This window comes from Artemia franciscana, chromosome 19 (genome assembly GCF_032884065.1).
Source record: "Artemia franciscana chromosome 19, ASM3288406v1, whole genome shotgun sequence".
Taxonomy (NCBI): domain Eukaryota; kingdom Metazoa; phylum Arthropoda; class Branchiopoda; order Anostraca; family Artemiidae; genus Artemia; species Artemia franciscana.
This window is the reverse complement of record NC_088881.1, coordinates 34,040,219-34,062,632: the sequence shown is the minus strand read 5'-3', so window position 1 is coordinate 34,062,632 and position 22,414 is coordinate 34,040,219. Positions and strand designations below refer to the sequence as shown.

At 33.4% G+C, this 22,414-nt stretch overlaps 1 protein-coding gene across 1 annotated transcript in view; it reads left to right on the top strand.

Moving 5' to 3' along the window:
* The window catches only part of LOC136039595 (uncharacterized), a 210,282-nt gene that overhangs the window by 56,597 nt on the left and 131,271 nt on the right, over window positions 1-22,414 (top strand). Inside the window, exons 6-7 of the mRNA XM_065723457.1 lie at window positions 4,627-5,394; window positions 16,101-16,350. Coding sequence (XP_065579529.1) covers window positions 4,627-5,394; window positions 16,101-16,350 — 1,018 coding nt within the window. The remainder of the gene's footprint in view (window positions 1-4,626; window positions 5,395-16,100; window positions 16,351-22,414) is intronic.

Below are 22,414 nucleotides of genomic sequence, written 5' to 3'. Positions count from 1 at the left end.
CTCATTTTACAACTAAAAAGTTTAGAGTATCAGTTATAGTAGTATATGCCCTTGTAGAACCGACTGACGGAGATACTAGCGACTCAGATGAATTTTAATTACAGTAACAGGAGCAAATAGACAGGGTCCCAGATAGAAATATGGTGTTTTCATTAGGAGATTTTAACGCACAGGTCGGTAGAAATAGGGATAGATGGTATCCTAGCCTGGCAAAATTTGGTGTAGGAAAAGAAAACAGTAATGGCTACAGACTACTTCAGTGAACAATCTAGTTATAACCAATACGGTGTTTGGTCATAAAATGGCCCATAACTTAACAGGGTATTTACAGGATGGTAAGACAGCAAACCGTATTGATTATGTTATGACAAACCAAAGACTGACAGGATCAATACATTATATAGGAGTGCTGTTATTGATGTTAAAAGTAAAGATCACCATCTAGTAGTGTCTAAGGTTAATTTAAAGCTGAAATTTCGCAAGGGTAACTACCTCCCGAGAAGTGAAGATGTTGGTAGGCTCCAGGATGAGAATTTGAGAGAAACTTTCCAGGAACAGTTGAATGCTAAACTGAAGAGTTTAAAATTTGTGAACGTGGAAATGGGTGGAATAATTTTGGGGAAACAATTTTTGAAGTTGCTGATGGTGTCTTAGGGAAGAAAGTTACGACTGCAACTAGGAATATTAGTGAAAAAGCTTTATGTTTAATAGAGAGTAGAAGGGGTTTGTACAAGAATTATCTTAATGATAGGTCGTATGAAAACAAAAGGAATGTAAAGAAAGTGGAGAAAGCATTAAAATATGAACTAAGGAGGTGTGAAGTGGAGGCCATGGATAAAATTGCTGAGGATCTGGAAGATGCGGCTAGACGGCAATATTATACTGGAGTGTTAATAAATTGAAAGGGAGTAGCCAATCTGGACTAGTCCCAGTTAAAGATAGAAATGGGGACACAATTAGTTATAAGGAAAAAGTTAAAGAAAGATGGGTGGAACATTTTGAGAATGTGCTAAACCGAAATACAGTTGCAGGAAAAGATATAGATGAAAATAAAAAAGTTTGTGATACCTAGGATGTGAAGGAAGATTTGTTTTGTGATCAAGAATTAGTGACAGTACTAAAAGGATTAAAAATAATATGGCTCCAGGTGCTGATATTGTAGTAAATGAGTTTCTTAAATATCGTGGCTCTGAGGCTAGAAATAAGTTACTGAAGATTATGAATATGATTCTTGAAAAGGGGAAAGCGATTTTAGGAAAATCTTAATTAAACGACTGTATAAGAAAGTGATAAGAGTGAGTGTGGTAATTATAGAGGCATTATTCTTGCCTCCCTAGGTAGCAAATTGCTTAGTAGTATGATACTTTTTAGACTGAGAGATGCTGTAGACAAGTTATAAGAGAAGAATAGTGTGGTTTTGGAAAAGATAGAGGATGTGTCGACCAAATTTTCACTCTTAGGTTAATAATCGAGAAGTGCCTGAGTTATCAAACACCTTTGGTCCTCAGTTTTATAGATTATGAGCAAGCTTTCGATTCTGTTGATAGAACAGCTTTAGCGAATGTCATATTCATTTGTCAATGTCATGTCATGTCATCATGTCAATGTCATGTCATGTCAATGTCATGTCATATTCTTTTATTGTATACCAGACAAATATATTGAAGCGATAAGTGCTATGTACGAGAATAACACTGCTACGGTTAAGATAGGAAGCAAGGGTAGAAGCTGGTTTCGTATTAAATCAGGAGTTAAGCAGGGCTGTGTTCTATCTCCCTTTATATGGATCATTTTGATGGACTTTGTCTTAAGGAGCACAGGAAAGGCAATGAGAGACCACAAAATCAAATAGGGAGGAAAAATACAAACTTTAGCGTAAAGAGCGAGGTACTAACGATGGGAAGATACTCCCTCAAATACGTAATATGAGGGGGTTCTCTCCCTCGTCAATACCTCGCTTTTTACGCTAAAGTTCGAATTTTGTTCCAATTTTAAGAATGCCTCCTGGATCCCAAAAGCCGTTTAATTAGAATAAATAGCTCTTCTGAAATTACTAAAAACACTTTAGCGTAAAGAATAAGATATTGACGAGGGGACGAACTCCCTCATATAGGTAATAATTTCTGTTCGTTTTAAGTTTTAAAGTTGCTCCCTACTATCAGTTGAAAAAACTGTTTTGAATTTAATTTCTGATTGTTTTTTAAATAATGCTGGAAAATCCTGCACCCTCTTCGTAGAAATTCTCTTCCCCCATGAAAAATTCCTCCATGGAAAGATCCTTCCAGGTAATACTTACCCACCGACCCCCCCCCCCTTCTACCGAAAAAAACCTTAAAATGTCTGTATACTTCCCAATGACCAATACTATATGTAAAGAATTGACAAAGTTCGTAACTTGCAGCCCTTCCCCCGGGGACTGTAAGGGATTAAGCTGTCGTGAAAGACATAGTTATTAAGTTTTTCGACTATGTTGAACAAAATGACTATCTCAAAATTTTGATCCGGTAACTTTGGGGAAAAAATGAGCGTGTGAGAGGGCCTAGTTACCCTTTGCCTTTTTAGTCACTTAAAAAGGACGCTATAACTTTTAATTTATGTGAATGAGCCCTGTCGCGACATTTTAGGGTCACTAGGCTAATACGATCACCCCTGAAAAAAAAGCCCAAGAAATAAAAAAACAAACAAACACGCATCCGGGTTTCTTCTGGCAAAAAGTGTGAAATTCCTCGTTTTTGCAGATAGGAGCTCTAATCCTCTACAATAGGGTTATCTGACTGAATCTGATGGTGTGATTTTCGTTAAGATTCTATGATGTTTACCCCTTTTTTCAATAATAAGGGAAAATGTCTCGTAACTTTTGATAGGTAAGATAAAACTTATATATTTATAACGTATATATATATATATATATATATATATATATATATATATATATATATATATATAATATATATATATATATATATATATATATATATATATATATATATATATATATATATATATATATATATATTTATATATTTATATATATTTCGACGGTTGATGCAACTTATATATTTAAAATTAGCATAAAAATCCGATTCCTTTGAAGTATCCATTGGTATCAAAATTTTGTTTTTTTTCAGTTTCGGTTACTGTTGAGCTGGGTCGCTCCCTACTTACATTTCGTTGACACAAATTGTTTGAAACATATTGTAATGTGACATAAAGGTCAAGAATAGAGTGCATCAATTTTTCGCATATATGCAAAACACATATAACATAAAAGATAATACATAAAAAAATAAAATATGAAACATATAGCCTAAAACATGCATATATACAAAGCATTATGCAGCTCCTACTAAACACAAAAAATAGATGATTTTACTATTAGAAAGTTTCGTAGAATTTTGCCTATCATTTTGTAATAAAATTAGATAAAAAAACTAGTTTTTTTAACTGAAAGTAAGGAGCGACATTAAAACTTAAAACGAACAGAAATTACTCCGTATGTGAAATGGGTTGTCCCCTCCGCAATCCCTCGCTCTTTACGCTAAAGTTTTTAATTGTTTTAAAAAGTAGAATTGTGGCAAAGAGTCAAATTTTTGATTATGATCGACACCTTTGTCTTTCCACGGAAGTCCCTTTTCACATTATTGGAAAGCTACGTAACTCTGAATGTGCTTTCTTTCTTTTCCAGATACAAAAATGACTATTTTACTTAATTTCTTTTCGTCATATTTTTACAGTTATTTTTTAATAAATTACAAATATACCCCAACAGCTGTTCATTAAAAATTGCTATCTTTATTTTCTTTTATCAATAGTTTTTGACTTTCTTTTCTCAATGAATTCACTATACATTACTGAAAAGCACATTATTCAGGAAATGCTAACAAGATTGATCTGATAGCAGATATATAGAAAAATACAAAAGTGAGCGTAATTTTAAGGTTCAGTGAACCTCTGACAATTATACAGGTAAGCAGTAACCAATCCCTCTCTCCACTTATCCCCTTGTATAACGCTATGTTTACACCCATTCTAACATAAAGGGAATCTCAAAACTTGGTTACTTTTTCTTCAGCGGGGTTATTCCTGTTCTAAATAATTTTCGAAACTTTTCCCCTGGAAGCTATATGCACACATGTTAATGTGGCACGAGGACACTGTAGCAAAATATCCACATACTGTTTATCTGACCTATCAAACATCACAATAAAAAAACAAAGTATATTTATTTATTTTACATATATATATATATATTTTACATTACATTTACATATATAGATAATTATTTTACATACATTATTACATATATATATATATATATATATATATATATATATATATATATATATATATATATATATATATATATATATATATATATATATATATATATATATATATATATATATATATATGCCCCTTGTCCCCGTAAAAAACACCCAGCAACTGAAACGTCGATTCGACGCCCTATGCGCCAGCAATGGCTCTGGAGGATCTTTATCCTTTATCCTTATATTATGCCCAAAGTTTGCAGAAACTTACCAATCACTTATATATCAAGAAAAAAACTTTTTTTTAATTAGCTTCTTTAGACTATTTTAAAAGAAATTTTCACCTTCCTTTTTCCAGGGAAGCCACTTTATACACTATTGAAAAGCTACACAACTCTGGAAGCGCTAACAAGGATGAGTTGATAGCGCATTTCAACTCTCTACGGACAGAATGTAGAACCGAGTCCATTCTTAAAAAAATTGATGATATCTCCACTACCATAGAGGATATAAGAAAGGATACAGCAGAATGGAAGAAAATTGAAGAAAAAATTCCTTTGAAGGAAATTGAGAACATTAGGTCGGAGCTAAAAGAACTTTACCGTGTTAATATGGTACAAGATGCGACACTTCAAGGTTTGAACCGTGAAATTGTGTCTATTAAAAATGAAGCCCCACTAGCTACTCAACAGCTTTCTGAACTAATCATCAACTCCAAAGACCACGTGGAAAATCTTTTAAATAGTCATTCAAAAAATTTTCAAGAAACTTTACTGAAAACTGAAGAGAAATGTTTAAGCGATGTGATTTCAATGGTGAATGTCATTGTTACAGAAGTACAGGCGTCCACACTTTTAGCTAATGTTGTTGATGAAAAAGTTGCTCTTGTAAGACAAGAGGTTGAGGAATACAAAGAGGAAAGGGCTGAAGAAAATGGAGCTCTTGTTCCTGCTGTGACTGAAGCTGTTGAAAAATTGGTTTCAGGATTTGATATTGTGAACAGGATGGGTGTTATAAAGAAGGATATTGAATCTGCCTTTGACTGTATTTTGGATCAGCAACAGGATTTTGTCAAAACAGCTGTTAGAGATTTGAAAAAAGTTGAAGAGAAGGTGAGGTGTGTAAGGTAAGTAGACATTTTGTTCTTACACAATACGTCATAGAACTTTTCTAATTGGTGAAATTAAGTTTACATTTCTTAATTTTAAGGAGAAAATTTTGTGCGTGACGTAAGTAGTGCTAATAGTAAATTAATTTATGTTTATTTATGTTTATTTAATTTATTTATTATTTTAATTTATTTTATTTATTTTATTTTTATTTATGTTTATGTTATTTATGTTTATTTATTTATGTTTATTTATATTTACTAATAATTAATTTATATTTATTATATATTATTTATGTTTATATGTTTATTTATGTTTATTTAATTTATTTTACGAAAAGTCAACACAGTGCAATAAAATAAAATTTCTGGATGACCAATTGATGAATTTGGAAAAATACTGATAGACTTTTCTTTGAATGCCTTTCATGATTGGTTGGAGCTAGGATCTCCGTCTCCATTCCACATTTTTATTTTGAATAGTTTGCGAATGATGAATGTATGGATATTTTATGTATTTTAATCTGAGCCTTGAAAAGGACTAGTTTTAGTGTGAAGATTTTTGTAATTAAGGTAGCGTAACTGAACAACTTAGCATAAAAAATTATGATAAAGTCAATATACCTGCAATAAAATTTATTTTTTAGATGATCAATTGATAAATTTTGAAATAAATTGATAAAATTTTCTCGGGAGACCTTTGATGGTTGATTTAGAGCTAGAATATTAATCTCCATTCCTATTTTTTCAGTTTTAATAATTTTTATGCATTTTAACCTTAGCCTTGCTAGAAAGGATTTGTTTTAGTCTGAAGATTTGTGCTTAACGTAGCGTAACTGAACAAATCTGCATAAAAAATGATGATAAAGTCAGTATAGCCGCAACATCATAAAATTTTTGGACGATCAGTTGGAAATAAATTAATAAATTTTCTTGGAAGGCCTTTCATGCTTGATGGGAGCTAGAATCTTAATCTCCATTCCTCGTTTTCCATTTTTGAATAATGTGCCAATGATGAATATACGGTTATTTTTATACATTTTAACCTTAGCCTTGTTGGAAAGGACTTGTTTTAGTGTGAAACTTTACGTGCTTAACGTAGCGTAACTGAACAACTTTGCATAGAAAATTATGATAAAGTCAATATACGAGCAAGAAAATAAAATTTTTAGGTGAACGATTATTGAAGATTAAAACGAATCGATAAAATTTTCTTGGAAGGCCTTTCACGCTTGATTGGAGCTAGAGCCCCCATCTCCATTCCACATTTTTTATTTTGAATAATTTTCAAATGTATGATGAATGTATGGTTATTTTTATGCATTTTAACCTTAGCCTTGCTAGAAAGGATTTGTTTTACTGTGAAGATTTGTACTTAACGTAACGTAACTGAAAAACTTTGCATAAAAAATTATGATAAAGTCAATATAGCAGCAACAAAATAAAATTTCGAGTTAGCCAATGATTAGTTTGAAAATAAATGGATAAAATTTTCTTGGGAGGCCTTTCATGTTTGGTTGGAGCTAGAATCTTAATCTCCAGTCCTTATTTTCATTTTTGAATAATTTGCCAATGATGAAAAAATTTTCTTGGAAGGCCTTTCATGCTTGATTGGAGCTAGAATCTCCATCCCCGTTTCTCATTTTTCATTGGTTGAATAATGTGCCAGCGATGAATGTATGGTTCTTTTTAAGCATTTTAATCTTAGACAGGATTTGAAAGGATTTGTTGGATTGCTTTTGACTCTTAAAAAGGGAAGTAGAACTTACCATTTGTAATTATTTGAGTCCCCTTCGAAGTTTATACGACTACCTTTTGCGTAAAAACTTTATTTGCCCCGGGGTTATATGTTACAACCCTTCCCCCGGGTTTTGGGGGAGGGGGTTGGGTCCCGGAGTTTTGTCCTCTGGTTGTTGGAATATTTCAAACAAAATGGCTGTATTGAAATTTTGATCGGATGCATTTCGGGAAAAGAGGGTGGAGAGGGGTGTATGCCCGCGGATCATTTTTGATGACTCTCAAAAAGGTAAATAGAAATTTCAGTTTCGAATCAAATGATCTACCTCTTATGTTTATATGACCACTTTTTACATAAAACCCTATCTGCCCCAAGTGCATAACTTACAACACTTCCCCCGGGCTCTGGAGGGTTGTGTTGATTCCCAAGTTTTTCTTATTTAATCTTTAAACTATTTGAACAAAATGGCTCTATCAAAATTTTGATCAGATGTAATTGGTAAAAAAGAGGCCTTGGGGGGGGGGGGTAGTTGCCTTCCGATCCCTTTGGAAGCATAAAAAAGGTAAAAGAAACTTTCAATTTCCAACCAAATGAGCCACCTCTGAAGTTTATACGACCTCCCCTTAAATAAAAACCTTATATGTCCTGGGGCATAACTTAAAATACTTGGCCCCGTGCTCTGGCGGTTTGTGTCGACCCCGCAGTTTTTATTATCTGATTTTTGAACTATTTTTAACAAAATGCCTATCTCAAAATTTTTATCGAATGTATTTAGGGAAAAAAAGGTGTGGGGGGGGAGCTAGTTGCCCTCTTATCTCTTTTGACTGTAAAAAAGTTCACTAGAACTTTCAATTTACAATCAAATTAGACCCCTCTGAAGTTTATGTGAGCACCCCTTCTATAAGAACCACATATGCCCCCAGGGCGTAACTTACTACGCCTGCCCCCGGGCTCTGGGAGATTTTGTCGACCCCGAAGTTTTTATTATCTGATGTTTGAACTATTCTTAACAAAATGGCTATCTCAAAATTTTTCTCGAATGTGTTTGGAAAAAAAAGGCCTTGGGGGGGGGGGGGTAGTTGCCCTCTGATTTCTTTTGACTCTTAAAAAGTGAACTAGAACTTTCAATTTTTAGTAAAATGAGCCCTCTCTGAAGTTTATACGAGCATTCCTTCCATAAGAACCACATATGGCCCCAAGGGCATAACTTACAACGCCCGCCCCCAGGCCCAGGGGGGTTTTACTGACCCCGGATTCTTTCTGATGTTTGAACTATTTTGAACAAAATGGCTATCTCAAAATGTTTGTCGTATGGATTTGGGGAAAAAGGGTGCGGGGGGTTATATGCCCCCTGATCTCTTTCGACTCTTAAAAAATGAACTAGAAATTTCAATTTCCAATTAGATGAGTCCTCTCTGAGGCTTATACGAGTATCCCTTATATAAGAACCATGTATGCCCCGAGGACATAACTTACAATATCCCCGAGTTCCGGGGGGTTGTTTCGACCCTTGAGTTTTTGTTATATGATCTTTGGACTATTTTAAACAGAATGGCTATCTCAACATTTTTATTGGATGTGTTTGGGAAAAAAGGGCGTGGGGGCTAGTCGCCCTCCAATCAATTTTGACTCTTAAAGAGGGCACTAGAACTTCCAATTTCCAATCGAATGAGCCACCTGTGCAGTTTCTACAACGACCCCTTCCATATGAAGTGTATCTGGCAGAAAATAATAAATAATAAAACATTGGAGCAGTATGGCCTTTACTATAGACAACGCTATAGCGTTGCCTCTGATGTACCATACCAAAAAAAAAGAAAAAAAACAAAAAAAAGGAAAAAAAAAAACAATATAGATTTAATTATTCTGAACATTTTTTCACGGGGGATATTCATTGATGCGAAAATTAATGAAAGGTTTCACATTGATCCAAAATTGGTGAACATTGTCCTTTTCTGGCAATCATCTAGGGCCAAACGAAAAACAGGTCGTCCCCGGTTGGCTGGGAGGATCTCATAAGAAAAGGTTTAATGGAAATGGGAACTTCCTGGGAGGGTGTAAAGAGGGAGGCATTGAATTGATTGGGACGGAGGAGCGCCATACCTAGCTGTGTTGGTCTCACACAGCTTGGTCCTGCTGTAAGTTGTTAGTACTATTAATACTATCATAGGGCAACATGAAGCTTAAAGTTGTAATCGGAAAATACTATTTATATTCAAATAGAATGAGAATACATGTTTCTTTTTTCAATTTTGCTCATGTCTATGTGACACTCTCTACTACTGCCGCTTCTACTATTAGTAGCATCTCACAGCAACACGAAGCTGTCTGAGGCCAACAAAGCTGCCAATGCCGCTTTGGCCAACAAAGCTGGCCAACAAAAGCTGGCCAACAAAGCTGCCAATGCCTTAGTAAAAAACCTTAATAAATGTAAGTTTTTTTGGTTTTAAATACCTGAAACTAAAACGTCTTCTTATTGTTTTAGAAGTAAATAGATTGCTTATGCACGATATAAACCGCTGGGTATCAGAAGCTATCGACACTTTTTGAAAGTGCCGATTTTCTGATGTCGACGCCAAGTACTCTACTCTGAAAACTTTGAATCGTAGCCAGAGCGTGTTGTTTTGCATTATAAATATGTTAACTTCTAACGTTAACTTTGCATTATAAATTTTGCATCATAGCCAAAGCGTGTTGTTTTGCAGTAGAAATATGTTAACGTCTAACGTTAATTTTGCAGTATAAACTTTGCATCAAAGCGTGTTGTTTTGTAGTAAAAATAACGTCTATCGCCAGAGCGTGTCGTTTTGCAGTAGAAATATGTTAACGTCTAATGTTGACTTTGCAGTACGAACTTTGCATTGTAGCCAAAGCGCGCTGTTTTGGAGCAGGAATATGTTAACGTCTAATGTTAAAGCGGGTTGTTTTGCAGTTGAAATTTGTTAACGTCTAACATTAAAAATAGTTCTAAAAAGAATGGCAAAGACATATCTTTTGAAAGATAGTGTGTAGGCAACTATACTGTAGTGTCTGGTGACTTTTTAAAAAGTTAGAAAATTTTAAGCAAAATTGCGTTTTGGGTGTCATTAATCTGGTATGCATTAGGATTAAAGCTGAAATTTTGATAATTGAGTAGTATTTTATGAAATATTAGCGTAATAAATTGAAATACAAGTAATAAATGTTGATAATTAAGTGCTGAAAAATGATGACTAATAAAGAAAAATTATTTTCCCGGATTATTTAAAGCAAAAACCCAGTCTGCATAAAGTAAGCCCAGGTTAGTTTGTATATGTCCTGGTAAGTTAAGCAGGTTAGTTGACTTTAAGATGGTAGGATGAGGGTAGAGGGTAAGCTAAGATGATAAATGATAAGATGGTTGAACAGAATTAGACATGTTATAGTCTTCCCTGCATTTAGCCGAAAAGGTAAATTTAGTACCCGAAAAGCACCTGAAAAGACAAGTATGCAGCAGTTTTGGGTCATACAAATTTGCCAAACGCTTGATGGCGTTGATTAATTTTCTTTTCGACGCTTGGGCCAGCTTTCACTCTTAAAACTTTCTATACTCTTTGGATAGTTTATTTTCCAGAATATAGAAAGCAAAACAAAACACAATTTTGGCAATTTTCTTATTGCTAGATATTTCTAGACAATATTTCTATTTTCTGTTTTCTAGGGAAGAGACTTTGCATATCTTGTCCAAGTGCCGTGTGATACTGTTAATAAATTCCTTTATTCTAATTCAATACAATATGTTTTTATTTCTTCGTTTATTTTCGTATAAAAAGGAAAACTAATAATTAAATATATTATCTTACCTGAGAGCACTATGGTAGACCTATATCCAGGTCTATCTAGTAATATCTAGATAGACCTGTCTAGTAAAAGTAGGTTAATCTACTTTTTTTCAGTACGCAACTGAAACTCAATACAAAAACAGTATTGATAACAACTCGCAATAGAGATCGATTAGGTTTCTAAGGAAAAAACTACATCCAACACTGAGCTTGAATGTTTTGTTTCATTTTTTGGAGGGGATCCAAGTTCTATTTTCAACGCTCCTGAGATTTTTACCTTAATTTTTTTATCTTTTCGCTCATTTTCCCAGCACTCCAAAGTTAGAATAAGTTTGATTAAGTGTTTAGTTATGTGCTCCCTTCTTTTACAGGCCTAAAATTTTATGTTTTGTTTTTTATATTTATAGAAATAGGATTATGTTGTTTTTGCTGAGGTTGATCAAACAGTTCGTGGTAACGAACTGTAGTAAGGAGCGACCCGGCTCAATAGAAACCAAAACTCTAAAAAATGGAATTTTGATACCAATAGCTACATCAAAAGAATCGCATTTTAATGCTGATTTTAAATATATAAATTTCATCAAGTTTAGTCTTACGCATCAAAAGTTACGAGCCTGAGAAAATTTGCGTTAATTTAGAAAATAGGGGGAAACACCCCCTAAAAGTCATAGAATCTCAACGAAAACCACACCATCAGATTCAGCGTATCAGAGAACCCTACTGCAGAAGTGTCAAGCTCCTATCTACAAAAATGTGGAATTTTGTATTTTTTGCCAGAAGGCAGATCACGGATGCGTGTTTTTTTTTTTTTTTTTTTTTTTTTTTTTTTTTTTCAGGGGTGATCGTATCGACCCAGTTGTCCTAGAATGTTGCGAGAGGGCTCATTCTAACAGAAATGAAAAGTTCTAGTGCCCTTTTTAAGTGACCGAAAAAATTGGAGGGCACCTAGGCCCCCTCCCACGCTAATTATTTTCCCAAAGTCAACGGATCAAAATTCTGAGATAGCCATTTTATTCAGCGTAGTCGAAAAACCTTATAACTATGTCTTTGGAGACGACTTACTCCTCCACAGTCCCCGTGGGAGGGGCTACAAGTTACAAACTTTGACCAGTGCTTACATATAGTAATGGTTATTGGGAAGTGTACAGGCGTTTTCAGGAGGATTTTTTTGGATGCGGGGAGGGGTTGAGAATAGGGGGATATACTGGGGGAACTTTCCATCGAGGAATTTGTTACGGGGGAAGAAAATTTCCATGAAGGGAGCGCAGGATTTACTAGCATTATTTAAAAAAAGACAATGAAAAAATAAATATGAAAAAGTTTTTTTTCAGCTGGAAGTAAGGAGCAGCAATAAAACTTAAAAAGACAGAAATTATTACCCATATAAAGGGGCTCACCTCCTCCTAATACCTCGCACTTTACGCTAAAGTATTTTTAGTAATGTCAACTATTTATTCTACGGCTTTTGTGATTCAGGGGTCATTCTTAATAAATTGGGACAAAATTTAAGATTTAGTGTATAGAGAGAGGTACTGACAAGGGGGCGAACCCTCTCATATGTGTAATAAAAACATGAGAATAAAAAATTCTTTACGTAAGCTAATTTATAAGTTACGTATATCTTTTACTAATAAAAAGATTCGTAAAAAATTAAAAGTTCTAGTTGCCTTTTTAATTAACCAAAAAATTGGAGGGCAACTAGGCTTCCTCCCCCGCTCTTTTTTTCTCAAATCATTTGATCAAAATTATGAGAAAGCCATTTAGCCCCCCCCCCCCCCCAAAAAAAAAAATATGCAAATTTCGTTTTAATTATTCCTCTGCGGAGAGCCAAAATCAAAACATGCATTGATTCAAAAACGTTCAGAAATTAAATAAAAAAACAAGTTTTTTCAACTGAAAGTAAGGAGCGACATTAAAACTTAAAATGAACAGAAATTACTTCGTATATGAAAGGGGCTGCTTCCTCATCAACGCCCCGCTCTTTACGCTAAAGTTTTTTACTGTTTTAAAAAGAAGAGTTGAGAGGAAGTGTCAAACTTTAGCGTAAAGAGCGGGGCGTTGAGGAGGAAAAACCCCTTTCATATACGGAGTAATTTCTGTTCGTTTTAAGTTTTAATGTCGCTCCTTACTTTCAGTTGAAAAAACTTGTTTTTTTATTTAATTTCTGAACGTTTTTACTTCGTACATGAAACGTTCGTACATGAACGTTTTTTACTTCGTACATGAACGTTTTTTACTTCGTACATGAAAGGGGCTGCTTCCTCATCAACGCCCCGCTCTTTACGCTAAAGTTTTTTACTGTTTTAAAAAGAAGAGTTGAGAGGAAGTGTCAAACTTTAGCGTAAAGAGCGGGGCGTTGAGGAGGAAAAACCCCTTTCATATACGGAGTAATTTCTGTTCGTTTTAAGTTTTAATGTCGCTCCTTACTTTCAGTTGAAAAAACTTGTTTTTTTATTTAATTTCTGAACGTTTTTACTTCGTACATGAAACGTTCGTACATGAACGTTTTTTACTTCGTACATGAACGTTTTTTACTTCGTACATGAAAGGGGCTGTTTCCTCATCAACGCCCCGCTCTTTACGCTAAAGTTTTTTACTCTTTTAAAAAGAAGAGTTGAGAGGAAGAGTCAAACTTTAGCGTAAAGAGCGGGGCGTTGAGGAGGAAAAACCCCTTTCATATACGGAGTAATTTCTGTTCGTTTTAAGTTTTAATTACTTTCAGTTGAAAAACTTGTTTTTTTATTTAATTATCTTTCTAAGATCATCTTACCTTAAGATCATCTTACTTTAATTATCTTTCTAAGATCATCTTTAATTAAGATTCTAAGATCTTTCTAAGATCATATTACTTTGGCATGGAGTTGGGAAAGAAGATTCCTGTTTCTAAGAAATATGAAAAAAAGAAATCAAACTTACAAGCAAAGAAATTTATGAATAGGATGAACAAGATAAACGAAATATTTTATTTTTACTAAAAATATATGAATTTTATTATATTACTGTTACTGAATAATTTATTTTGTTTTACTGAATAATTGTAATTTGCGCTAATTGGTGCTTTTTTCACTTTCTAATTTGTCGGCGAACTTGCTTCCTTAGTCATGGGAGCTTAGCCGGGATGTTAGGTAACTTGCAGCCGGCATGTGGGAGTACCTCTTACTCCCAGAAAGCTCTCACACTTTAACCTTTACCCCAATCCACGAGGGATACAGAAAGAGTTTCATTCCTGCATTTGTGGACATTATTAATCAGTGAACTTGTTAAATTGACTCAGTTTTTTAGTTGATGATCAGTTTTTTTAACTGACAAGTGTCGGTCTCACACTGTGGGTCCGTGTCTGTGTTTTTCTCTTTCTTTTTGTTTGACAAGTTTTTTCTGACTGTAATACCTGAGATAAAGTGTAAATTCGGCGCCACGCTCTGTGAAAGTCGTTTTTAAAATGAAAGTCTATCTGTCTTAAATAATTATAATATTAATTATTTAATAATATTAATAATATTAATTATTAATGTTAATATTATAATTATTAATATTAATAATTAATAATATTAATTAGCTTTTTATCGAATTAGCTTTTTATCAGGGTCCCTGATAAAAATCTTAATATTATAATTATTAATATTAATAATTAATAATATTAATTAGCTTTTATCAGGGTCCCTTTACTGAATATATATTAATAAAACTAAAATCAAATAATTATTAAAGTGCTTATTAAAATGCTAATAATAAATTAAAGTGCTAATTCGGCGCCACGCTCTGTGAAAGGCGTTTTTAAAATGAAAGTCTCTCTGTCTCAAAACCCTTCAATCCTTCCCTTTCGTATGGTTACGTGAAAGGGGACTTAAGAGTTCTGTAGGATAATCCTTTGAGTCAATAATGAATGTGCCCTGATTATAACTAGGTGTTTTTATCCATGTTTATTTTAGCTTCATTAATTGTTTAATTACTTTTGTATATAATAATTTTTAACTTATAATGTTTACCTAATAATTATTTAATTTTAGTTTTATTAATTTTTAACTTATAATTTTTACCTAATAATTATTTGATTGTAGTTTTATTAATATTTATTCAGTAAAGGGACCCTGATAAAAGCTATCTCTTTTTATCCTTGTTTATTATAACTTTATATTTTGTTTGATTATGTTTATTTTAGCTTCATTAATTCTTTATTACTATTCTATATAATAATTTTTTACTTATTATATTCACCTAATAATTATTTGATTTTAGTTTTATTAATATTTATTCAATAAAGGGACCCTGATTAAAACTGTCTTATTCTATATTTATATCCTTGTTTATTCTGATCCTTGTTTATTCTATATTTATAAGTTGTTTAATTACTATTTTACGTAATAATTATTAACTGAAAGTGTTTATCTAATAATTATTTGATTATAAATTGATTAATAACAATCTAATTAAGATCCCCTGATTATAATTATGTCTTTTTCCATGTTTATTTTACCTTTATTAATTGTTTAACTATTGTTTATATTTGAAAGCTATTAACTAAAAATGTTTGCCTAATAGTTTTTTTTTGTTTTAATTTGATTAACAATTATTGAATTGAGGGACCCTGATTATAACTTTTTTTTACATGTTTATATCAACTTTTATAAATTGTTTTATTATTAATGATATTTTTCTTTTTATTTAATTATTGACTTGCAAAACAATTAATATAATAGTTTATACAATATTTATTGTTTAATAAATATTTAGTAATTATTAATAATAAAAATTTAATTCTCTATAATAATTTTTCAATACTAATATAAATATCTACAATAATTTATATAATGATTGCCATTGTACTGCTACTAACAACTCGCCGCAACACCAAGCCACCTGACGCCAACACAGATACGCACGCTCCTCCTCCATACGAACCTATGTATAGCTTCCTTCTTTACACCTTCCCAGGAAGCTCCCATTACCCTTAAATCTTTCTTTACGACGTCCTCCCACCCCAACTGTTGACGACATGCTTTCCGTTTAGCCTTAGACGGTTGGCTGAAAAGGACAATCTTTCATCCTTCATCCGCAGAACGTGCCCTAGCCATCTCAATCTTTCTCTCACTGTCTAAAAATATTTATTTCATATTTGTTTAACTACAAGTTGATTTATAACTATTAAATTCATTACTTTACTAAATTTATTTTACGTTAATTTTTAGCGATGAACAATGGAACAAGATGTCAAAATTGGAGGAACTGATTGAGAATGTCTCTAAATCGAATATGGCACAAAATGAAGAACCTAAACAATGTCTCTGCTATGACCAAATAGAAGCTTTGCTTAAAGAGAACCAAGATAAAGCTCCCCACCAACCTCTTATCCTTCAGAATGCAGAGATACAGACAAGCTCCACTTTTACTTGTGACAAAGCCACGATTACTGACATAGACCTTGTTCAGGTATTAGAGGTATGTAACAAAAAAGTGTTGGCAAATCATCAAAATCGTAAATTGATTAATGTTTTATTGCAAATAGGAACAGAAAAGAAGAAATATATTTACAAAAAGGGTTGCCCAAACAAGTCTAGGGCCCCCTAAGCCTATGGGTGCTACCCTTGTTATTTTAACACATTTTATAAAGTACTATTATCCTAATTTAACGCAATTAAATAATTTACTTTGATTAAAGTAAAGCTTTCAAACAAATAAATTTTCAAATGGAGATAAATTCATTTATTTAGACAGTGAATAACAGGTACAAAAGTCGAGGTATTGCGATCACGTATACATCGATCGTCACCAGTAGAATTATTAAAATAGTATAATTAAAAATAGCATATTTATCCACAAAAAAAAACTTTTCGGGTCATTCACAAAATTATTTGTTTATTTGTTCGTCATAGGACGGCAGTGTGGTCTAAGAAAAGAATACCTAACTTAAGGTGGTACCTCGAAAATAAGTAAAGCTCTCCTTCAAAAAGGTAACCCATTAGTTCTGAAATCCAGTGCAACCCTATTTTCGACCATTCTTTTTTAGACATAATAGGTATTTCATCAGGGTAGCTATTCGATAAGTAAAGAGTGAACTATGTCCGTAGTAAGTAAAACTTTATGAAAGCGATTAAGTTAAAAAATTTGCATAATATTCGATCAAACGGGGTAACATATAATTTTGACGAAAGGGGTACTTTGAATAATTATTAACATTTAACCTCATATTTAAATTTCGTAACGACTCTAGAATGGAGGTTCCTTTCGTTCATTGAAGGGAAGAAATATAAATTTCTTATTATAAGAAATATTAATATAATAAAAGAACTAATTTAATATATAAAACTAAATAATATACATAGTTATAAATTATTAATATAAATGATATAACTGTAATTAAATATAATTATAACTTACATATAATGGTAAATTATTTAATGTAAATAAGTTTGTATAATAAATAAGAAATATTATATTTCCCACTGGTGGTCAGGAATGTTTATTTTTTTTTTTTAAATTGAATGTTTTTAATCTCTAAGAAACCGAGTGGAAATCGATCTAAAAGTATCGATTAGCCTTGATGAAAACCTTGCGGTGTCTGAAATATTTTGCCGGATTAAGAAGCATTTTTTCGTGAAAAATCAGTGCGGTGCACATAAGAGGGGTGCTATTAATCTTCTTATTAATCTTGGTGCACATAAGAGGGGTGCTATTTTTTTATATAGAAAACTTGCTCTTTTCTAAACTTCTGCTTTGCTATATGATAACTGTTACACATAATTTGACGGGCTTTGTTTCATTCGAGACTATATGTTTGAGACTATATGGTACAGCTAAAAAAAAAAAACAGAGGGTATATGGAATGAAGATTTTTGTGGATAAATGGGACTTATATTTTAACGCTGTCTTCTTAAAAAGCCTTCGTTTTCCATGGCTTCTTTGTATGATTAAATAAAAAAAACTAGTTTTTTTTTTAACTGGAAGTAAGAAGCGACATTAAAACTTAAAACGAACAGAAATTACTCCGTGTATGAAAGGGGCTGTTCCTTTCTCAACGCCCCGATCTTTACGCTAAAGTTTGACTCTTTCTCTCAATTCTACTTTATTAAACAGTAAAAAACTTTAGCGTAAAGAGCGTGGGCAAGGAGGCCTAGTTGCCCTCCAATTCTCCTCTTTACACTAAAACTTAAGTTTTTTCCCAACTCTGATCGGAAAGGCCGTAGAATAAATAGTTGAAATTACTAAAAATACTTTAGCATAAAGAGCGAGGTATTTAGGAGGAGAAGAGCCCCTCATATGCGTAATAATCTCTGTTCATTTTAAGTTTTAATGCTACTCCTCACTTTCAATTGAAAAAACTTTTTAATGTTTGTTTTTTCATTGTTTTTTTTTTATAGTAATGCTAGAAAATCCTGCGCCCTTTTCATTGAATTTCTCTCCCCCCATGACATATTCCTCCAAGGAAAGATCCTCCAACATAGCCCCCTCCCCTCAACCCCCCTAAGCCAAAAAACTCCCCCTGAAAACGTCTACACACTTCCCAATAACCATTACTGTATGTAAACACTGGTCAAAGTTTATAACTTGCAGCCCCTTCTCCAGGGACTGTGGGGGAGTAAGTCATCCCCAAAGACATAGTTCTTATGGCTTTCGACTATGCTGAACAAAATGGCTCTCTCAAAATTTTCATCCGTTGACTTTGGGAAAAAATGAGCGTGGGAGGGGGCCTAGGTGCTCTTTAATTTTTTTTAGTCACTTAAAAAGGGCAATTGAACTTTTTATTTCCGTTAGAATGAATCCTTTTACGACATTCTTGACCACTTGCTTGATACAATTACCCCTGAAAAAAAAAAAAAAAAAAAAAAAAAAAAAAAAAAAAAAAAAAAGAAAAACGCACCCGTGATCTGTCTTCTGGCAAAAAAAAATAAAACGAAATTCCAAATTGTTGTGGATAGAAACTTGAAATTTTTGCTATAGGGTACTCTGATACGCTGAATTCGATGGTGTGATTTTCGTTAAGATTCTATGACTTTTAGGGTGTGTTTTTCCCTATTCTCCAAAATAAGGCAATTTTCCTCAGGTTCGTAACTTTTGATGACAAAGACTAAATTTGATGAAACTTATATATTTAAAATCAGCATGAAAATCCGATTCTTTTGATATATCTTTTAGTATCAAAATACCGTTTTTTAGAGTTTCGTTTACTTTTGATCCGGGTCGCTCCTTACTACAGTTCGTTACCACGAACTGTTTGATGTAAATCTGGGCTTTTGAGTCGAAGTTTTAGTAAGTTTTTGCTGAATGAAGTCGAAGTAGTAGAAATAACGGAAGAACCTTTGGAGTTGGATTTGGACTCGGTGTTACTCACTATCTCCTACTCAAGTCAGTGTTGAAAGACTCCTCAACACTGAAGTAAATTAAATCTGATCTTCGGGCATCTATGGAAGAAGATGCTGCCGAATCAATCTTGTTTCTGAAGAATGTGAAATAGATTTGATAGATAGCTAAGTATTACAGCTCGAAGTCGGAATCTGAGCAAGTATGTTAAAAGTTTCAGGAGTCGGAGTTGGTATATTGCAAATGTCTAGAGTCAAAGTTAGGGTAGGATTGGTTTATAACTTATAACCGACTCCAAAGCCCTGATGCAAACGCAGTGTGGTTTTCGGGGCTAATAGTATAGCTGCCCGCCAGCCTTTAAACAATAAGTTTTCCTAAATCTTCAAAAAACTCTTTTAGGGCACAGTCTTTTAAGAGCTCCATATGATGAATCTAGAAGGAGTGGGGGTTTAACCCCTGACTTTTTCATGTGTAAGAGGATGTTTAAAATAATTGTTAAGAATGTTTGCTGAGGGATGAAGACTTTATTTAACTGCACAAATAAAGGGGGAGGGGCTTATTTAACCCTGTGTTTTTACTTTTAAGGGATTTCTTGGGTAGCAAAAGAGATTATACCTCAATAAGCGATATTTTGTTATTGCCTTAGAGTGGCACTTTTGGTTCACACAGGTCTTACACATCATAACAAATTATGATATAGGTATGATATTATATATTTAATTAATTTTATTATATATGAAATTATATATTTAATTTCCTTGCTCGGTTGATGTAAGTAAAATCTTTTACTGGTGTTTTTTTGTATCTAAATATTCAAAAGCCGGTTCCTTTCGTCCAGTCACTGGGCACTTTCTGATCGCTCCATATCTGAGTTAGCAGCTCAACCCAAACTGTCATGCAGTTGCGGACTGAAGTTTTCAGCATCTCAGATGTAACGCCATCTACTCCTGGTATTCTTCCGTTCTTCAGCTTTCTGACGGTGGCCATGATTTCTTCTGGAAATGGCGGCTCTTCATTTACATCAATAATCATAAATGGAGTGTCAGGAATTATATCTTGGTCATTTATTCTCGGTCTATTTAGTAGGTTCTTGAAGTGGGTTGCCCAACTCTCATCGATCTTCAAAGGGTTTGTCAAAAGGACTCCATTCTCGTCCTTTACTAGACTAGTCCTGTTAGGTTTGACTCCAATCATCTCATTGGGTAATCTATAGACTCTTTTCGAATCTCCCTTCTTTGGTGCTTTTTCTGCCAAAGCTGCTTTGTCTTCAATAAATTGCCTCTTGTCAGCCCGGGCACTCTTCTTTACTTGTTTGTCTATTTCTCTATATGAGTCTTGCAGAACAATCAATTCAGATACGTGTGAGGCCGACAGAATGGACACAGTTGTGAATATTTATGTAAATTAAAAAATGTTACAATTTTTAAATAAAAATTTGTTACCGCCTGATGATAATATTTGCTCATAGGAGCGAATATTTGGTTCATTTCTATTTCCTGTTAATGCTTTAAAATTTGTTGCTCCGGCCGGCAAAATGTTGTCTAAGATAAATATTGGTTTTTGGTTTATGAAAAGTTAAACATATCTTACCGGTATTCTTTAATAGATTGTAATTCTAAGCAGTCTTTTTTTTTTTTTGCTTCAAGAAATCTTTTCGAATACAGTCTTGGTTTTGATCTGATGTACAGTTAGCTATCACTTCAGCAACGGGATTTAAAATCGCCTTATGATAATATTTGTTCACAGGAGCGAATGTTTGGTTCGTTTCTATTTCCTGTTAAGGCTTGAAAATGTGTTGCTCCGGCCGGCAAAATTTCGTCTAAGATAAATAGTGGTTTTTGGTTTATGTAAAGTTAAAAATCTGTTACCTTCATTCTTTAATAGATTGTAATTCTAAGGAGTTTTTTTTCCTTCAAGAAATCTTTTGAAATGCTGTCTTGGTTTTGATCTGATATACAATTAGCTATCACTTCAGTAACGGGATTTAAAATTGCCTGATGATATAATTTTTTTATAGGAGCGAATATTTGGTTCGTTTTTATGTCCTATTAACGTGTGAAAATGTGCTGCTCCGGTCGGCAAAATTTTGTTTAAGATAAATAGGGGTTTTCAGCTTATTTAAAGTTTAAAATATGTTACCTGTATTCTTTTATAGATTCTAATTCTAGATAGAGGTTTTCGGTTTCTGTAAAGGTAAAAAGGTGGTACTGGCATTCTTTTGTAGATGATAATTCTAAGGAGTTCCTTTTTTTTCGAGAAACCTTTAGAAATAAAATCTTGGTTATAATCTGATGCATAGTTAGTTATTGCTTCAGCAACCGGATTTAAAATCGCCTGACGGTAATATTGTTCATAGGAGCGAATATCTGGTTCTTTTCCATTTCAGAATTGTTTTACAGGAAACCAAATGAGATCTTTATATCATAATTTTTGTTTGATTTGACATTGGAACTACTTGGACAAAAATTATCACTCTAGGACCTAAAATGCCTGCCCAATTGAGCAATTTTATTTATTAAAAAAGATCTTGTCGGCAGGAGAATGGGATTCATGTGCATATTTGCTTACTTAAAAAGGTAAAGGTAAAGGATACGGCATAAGACTTTACAGTCCCTACCGGCGGTGCTGATCTCCGCTTCTTGGCCATTCAGCCAGGAAGTGCAATGGGGGGTTGGGGCCAACCATCCTGTGCTTTCGCACACCCTTCCTGTTTACATTCCCCAGATTTCTCCAGGTACCCATTTAAAGCTGGGTCGACTCTGGCTAAGTTTACAGAGTCACGACACTGACTCCCGTCCCAAACTGAACAATTGGGTACACCGGGATTCGAACCCGCGTCCTTTCAGACAAAGGATCCCAAATCCAGCTCACCAACCGACTCGGCTAGGATTTGCTTACTTACTTAAACAATAATATCAATAATTAATTAAAAGAAGCAGAAAGAAAGCAAAAGGAAAGGGAGACAGAAAGAGAGAGAGAGAGAGAAACTTTTGATATGCAAAAGCTATATCAGCTTCTTATGCTGTCAATATTCTTTAACTTACCAAAAGCTTAGGTCAGTCATAGTTTCGATAATTATTGAAAAATATTTTTTTCGGTGCAGTATTTTTTTCTTCAAGAAATCTTTTGACATTCAATTTTGTTTTTAATCTGATATACAATTGGTTATTACTTCAGTAACCGAATTTATTTCGTGCTAATCCAC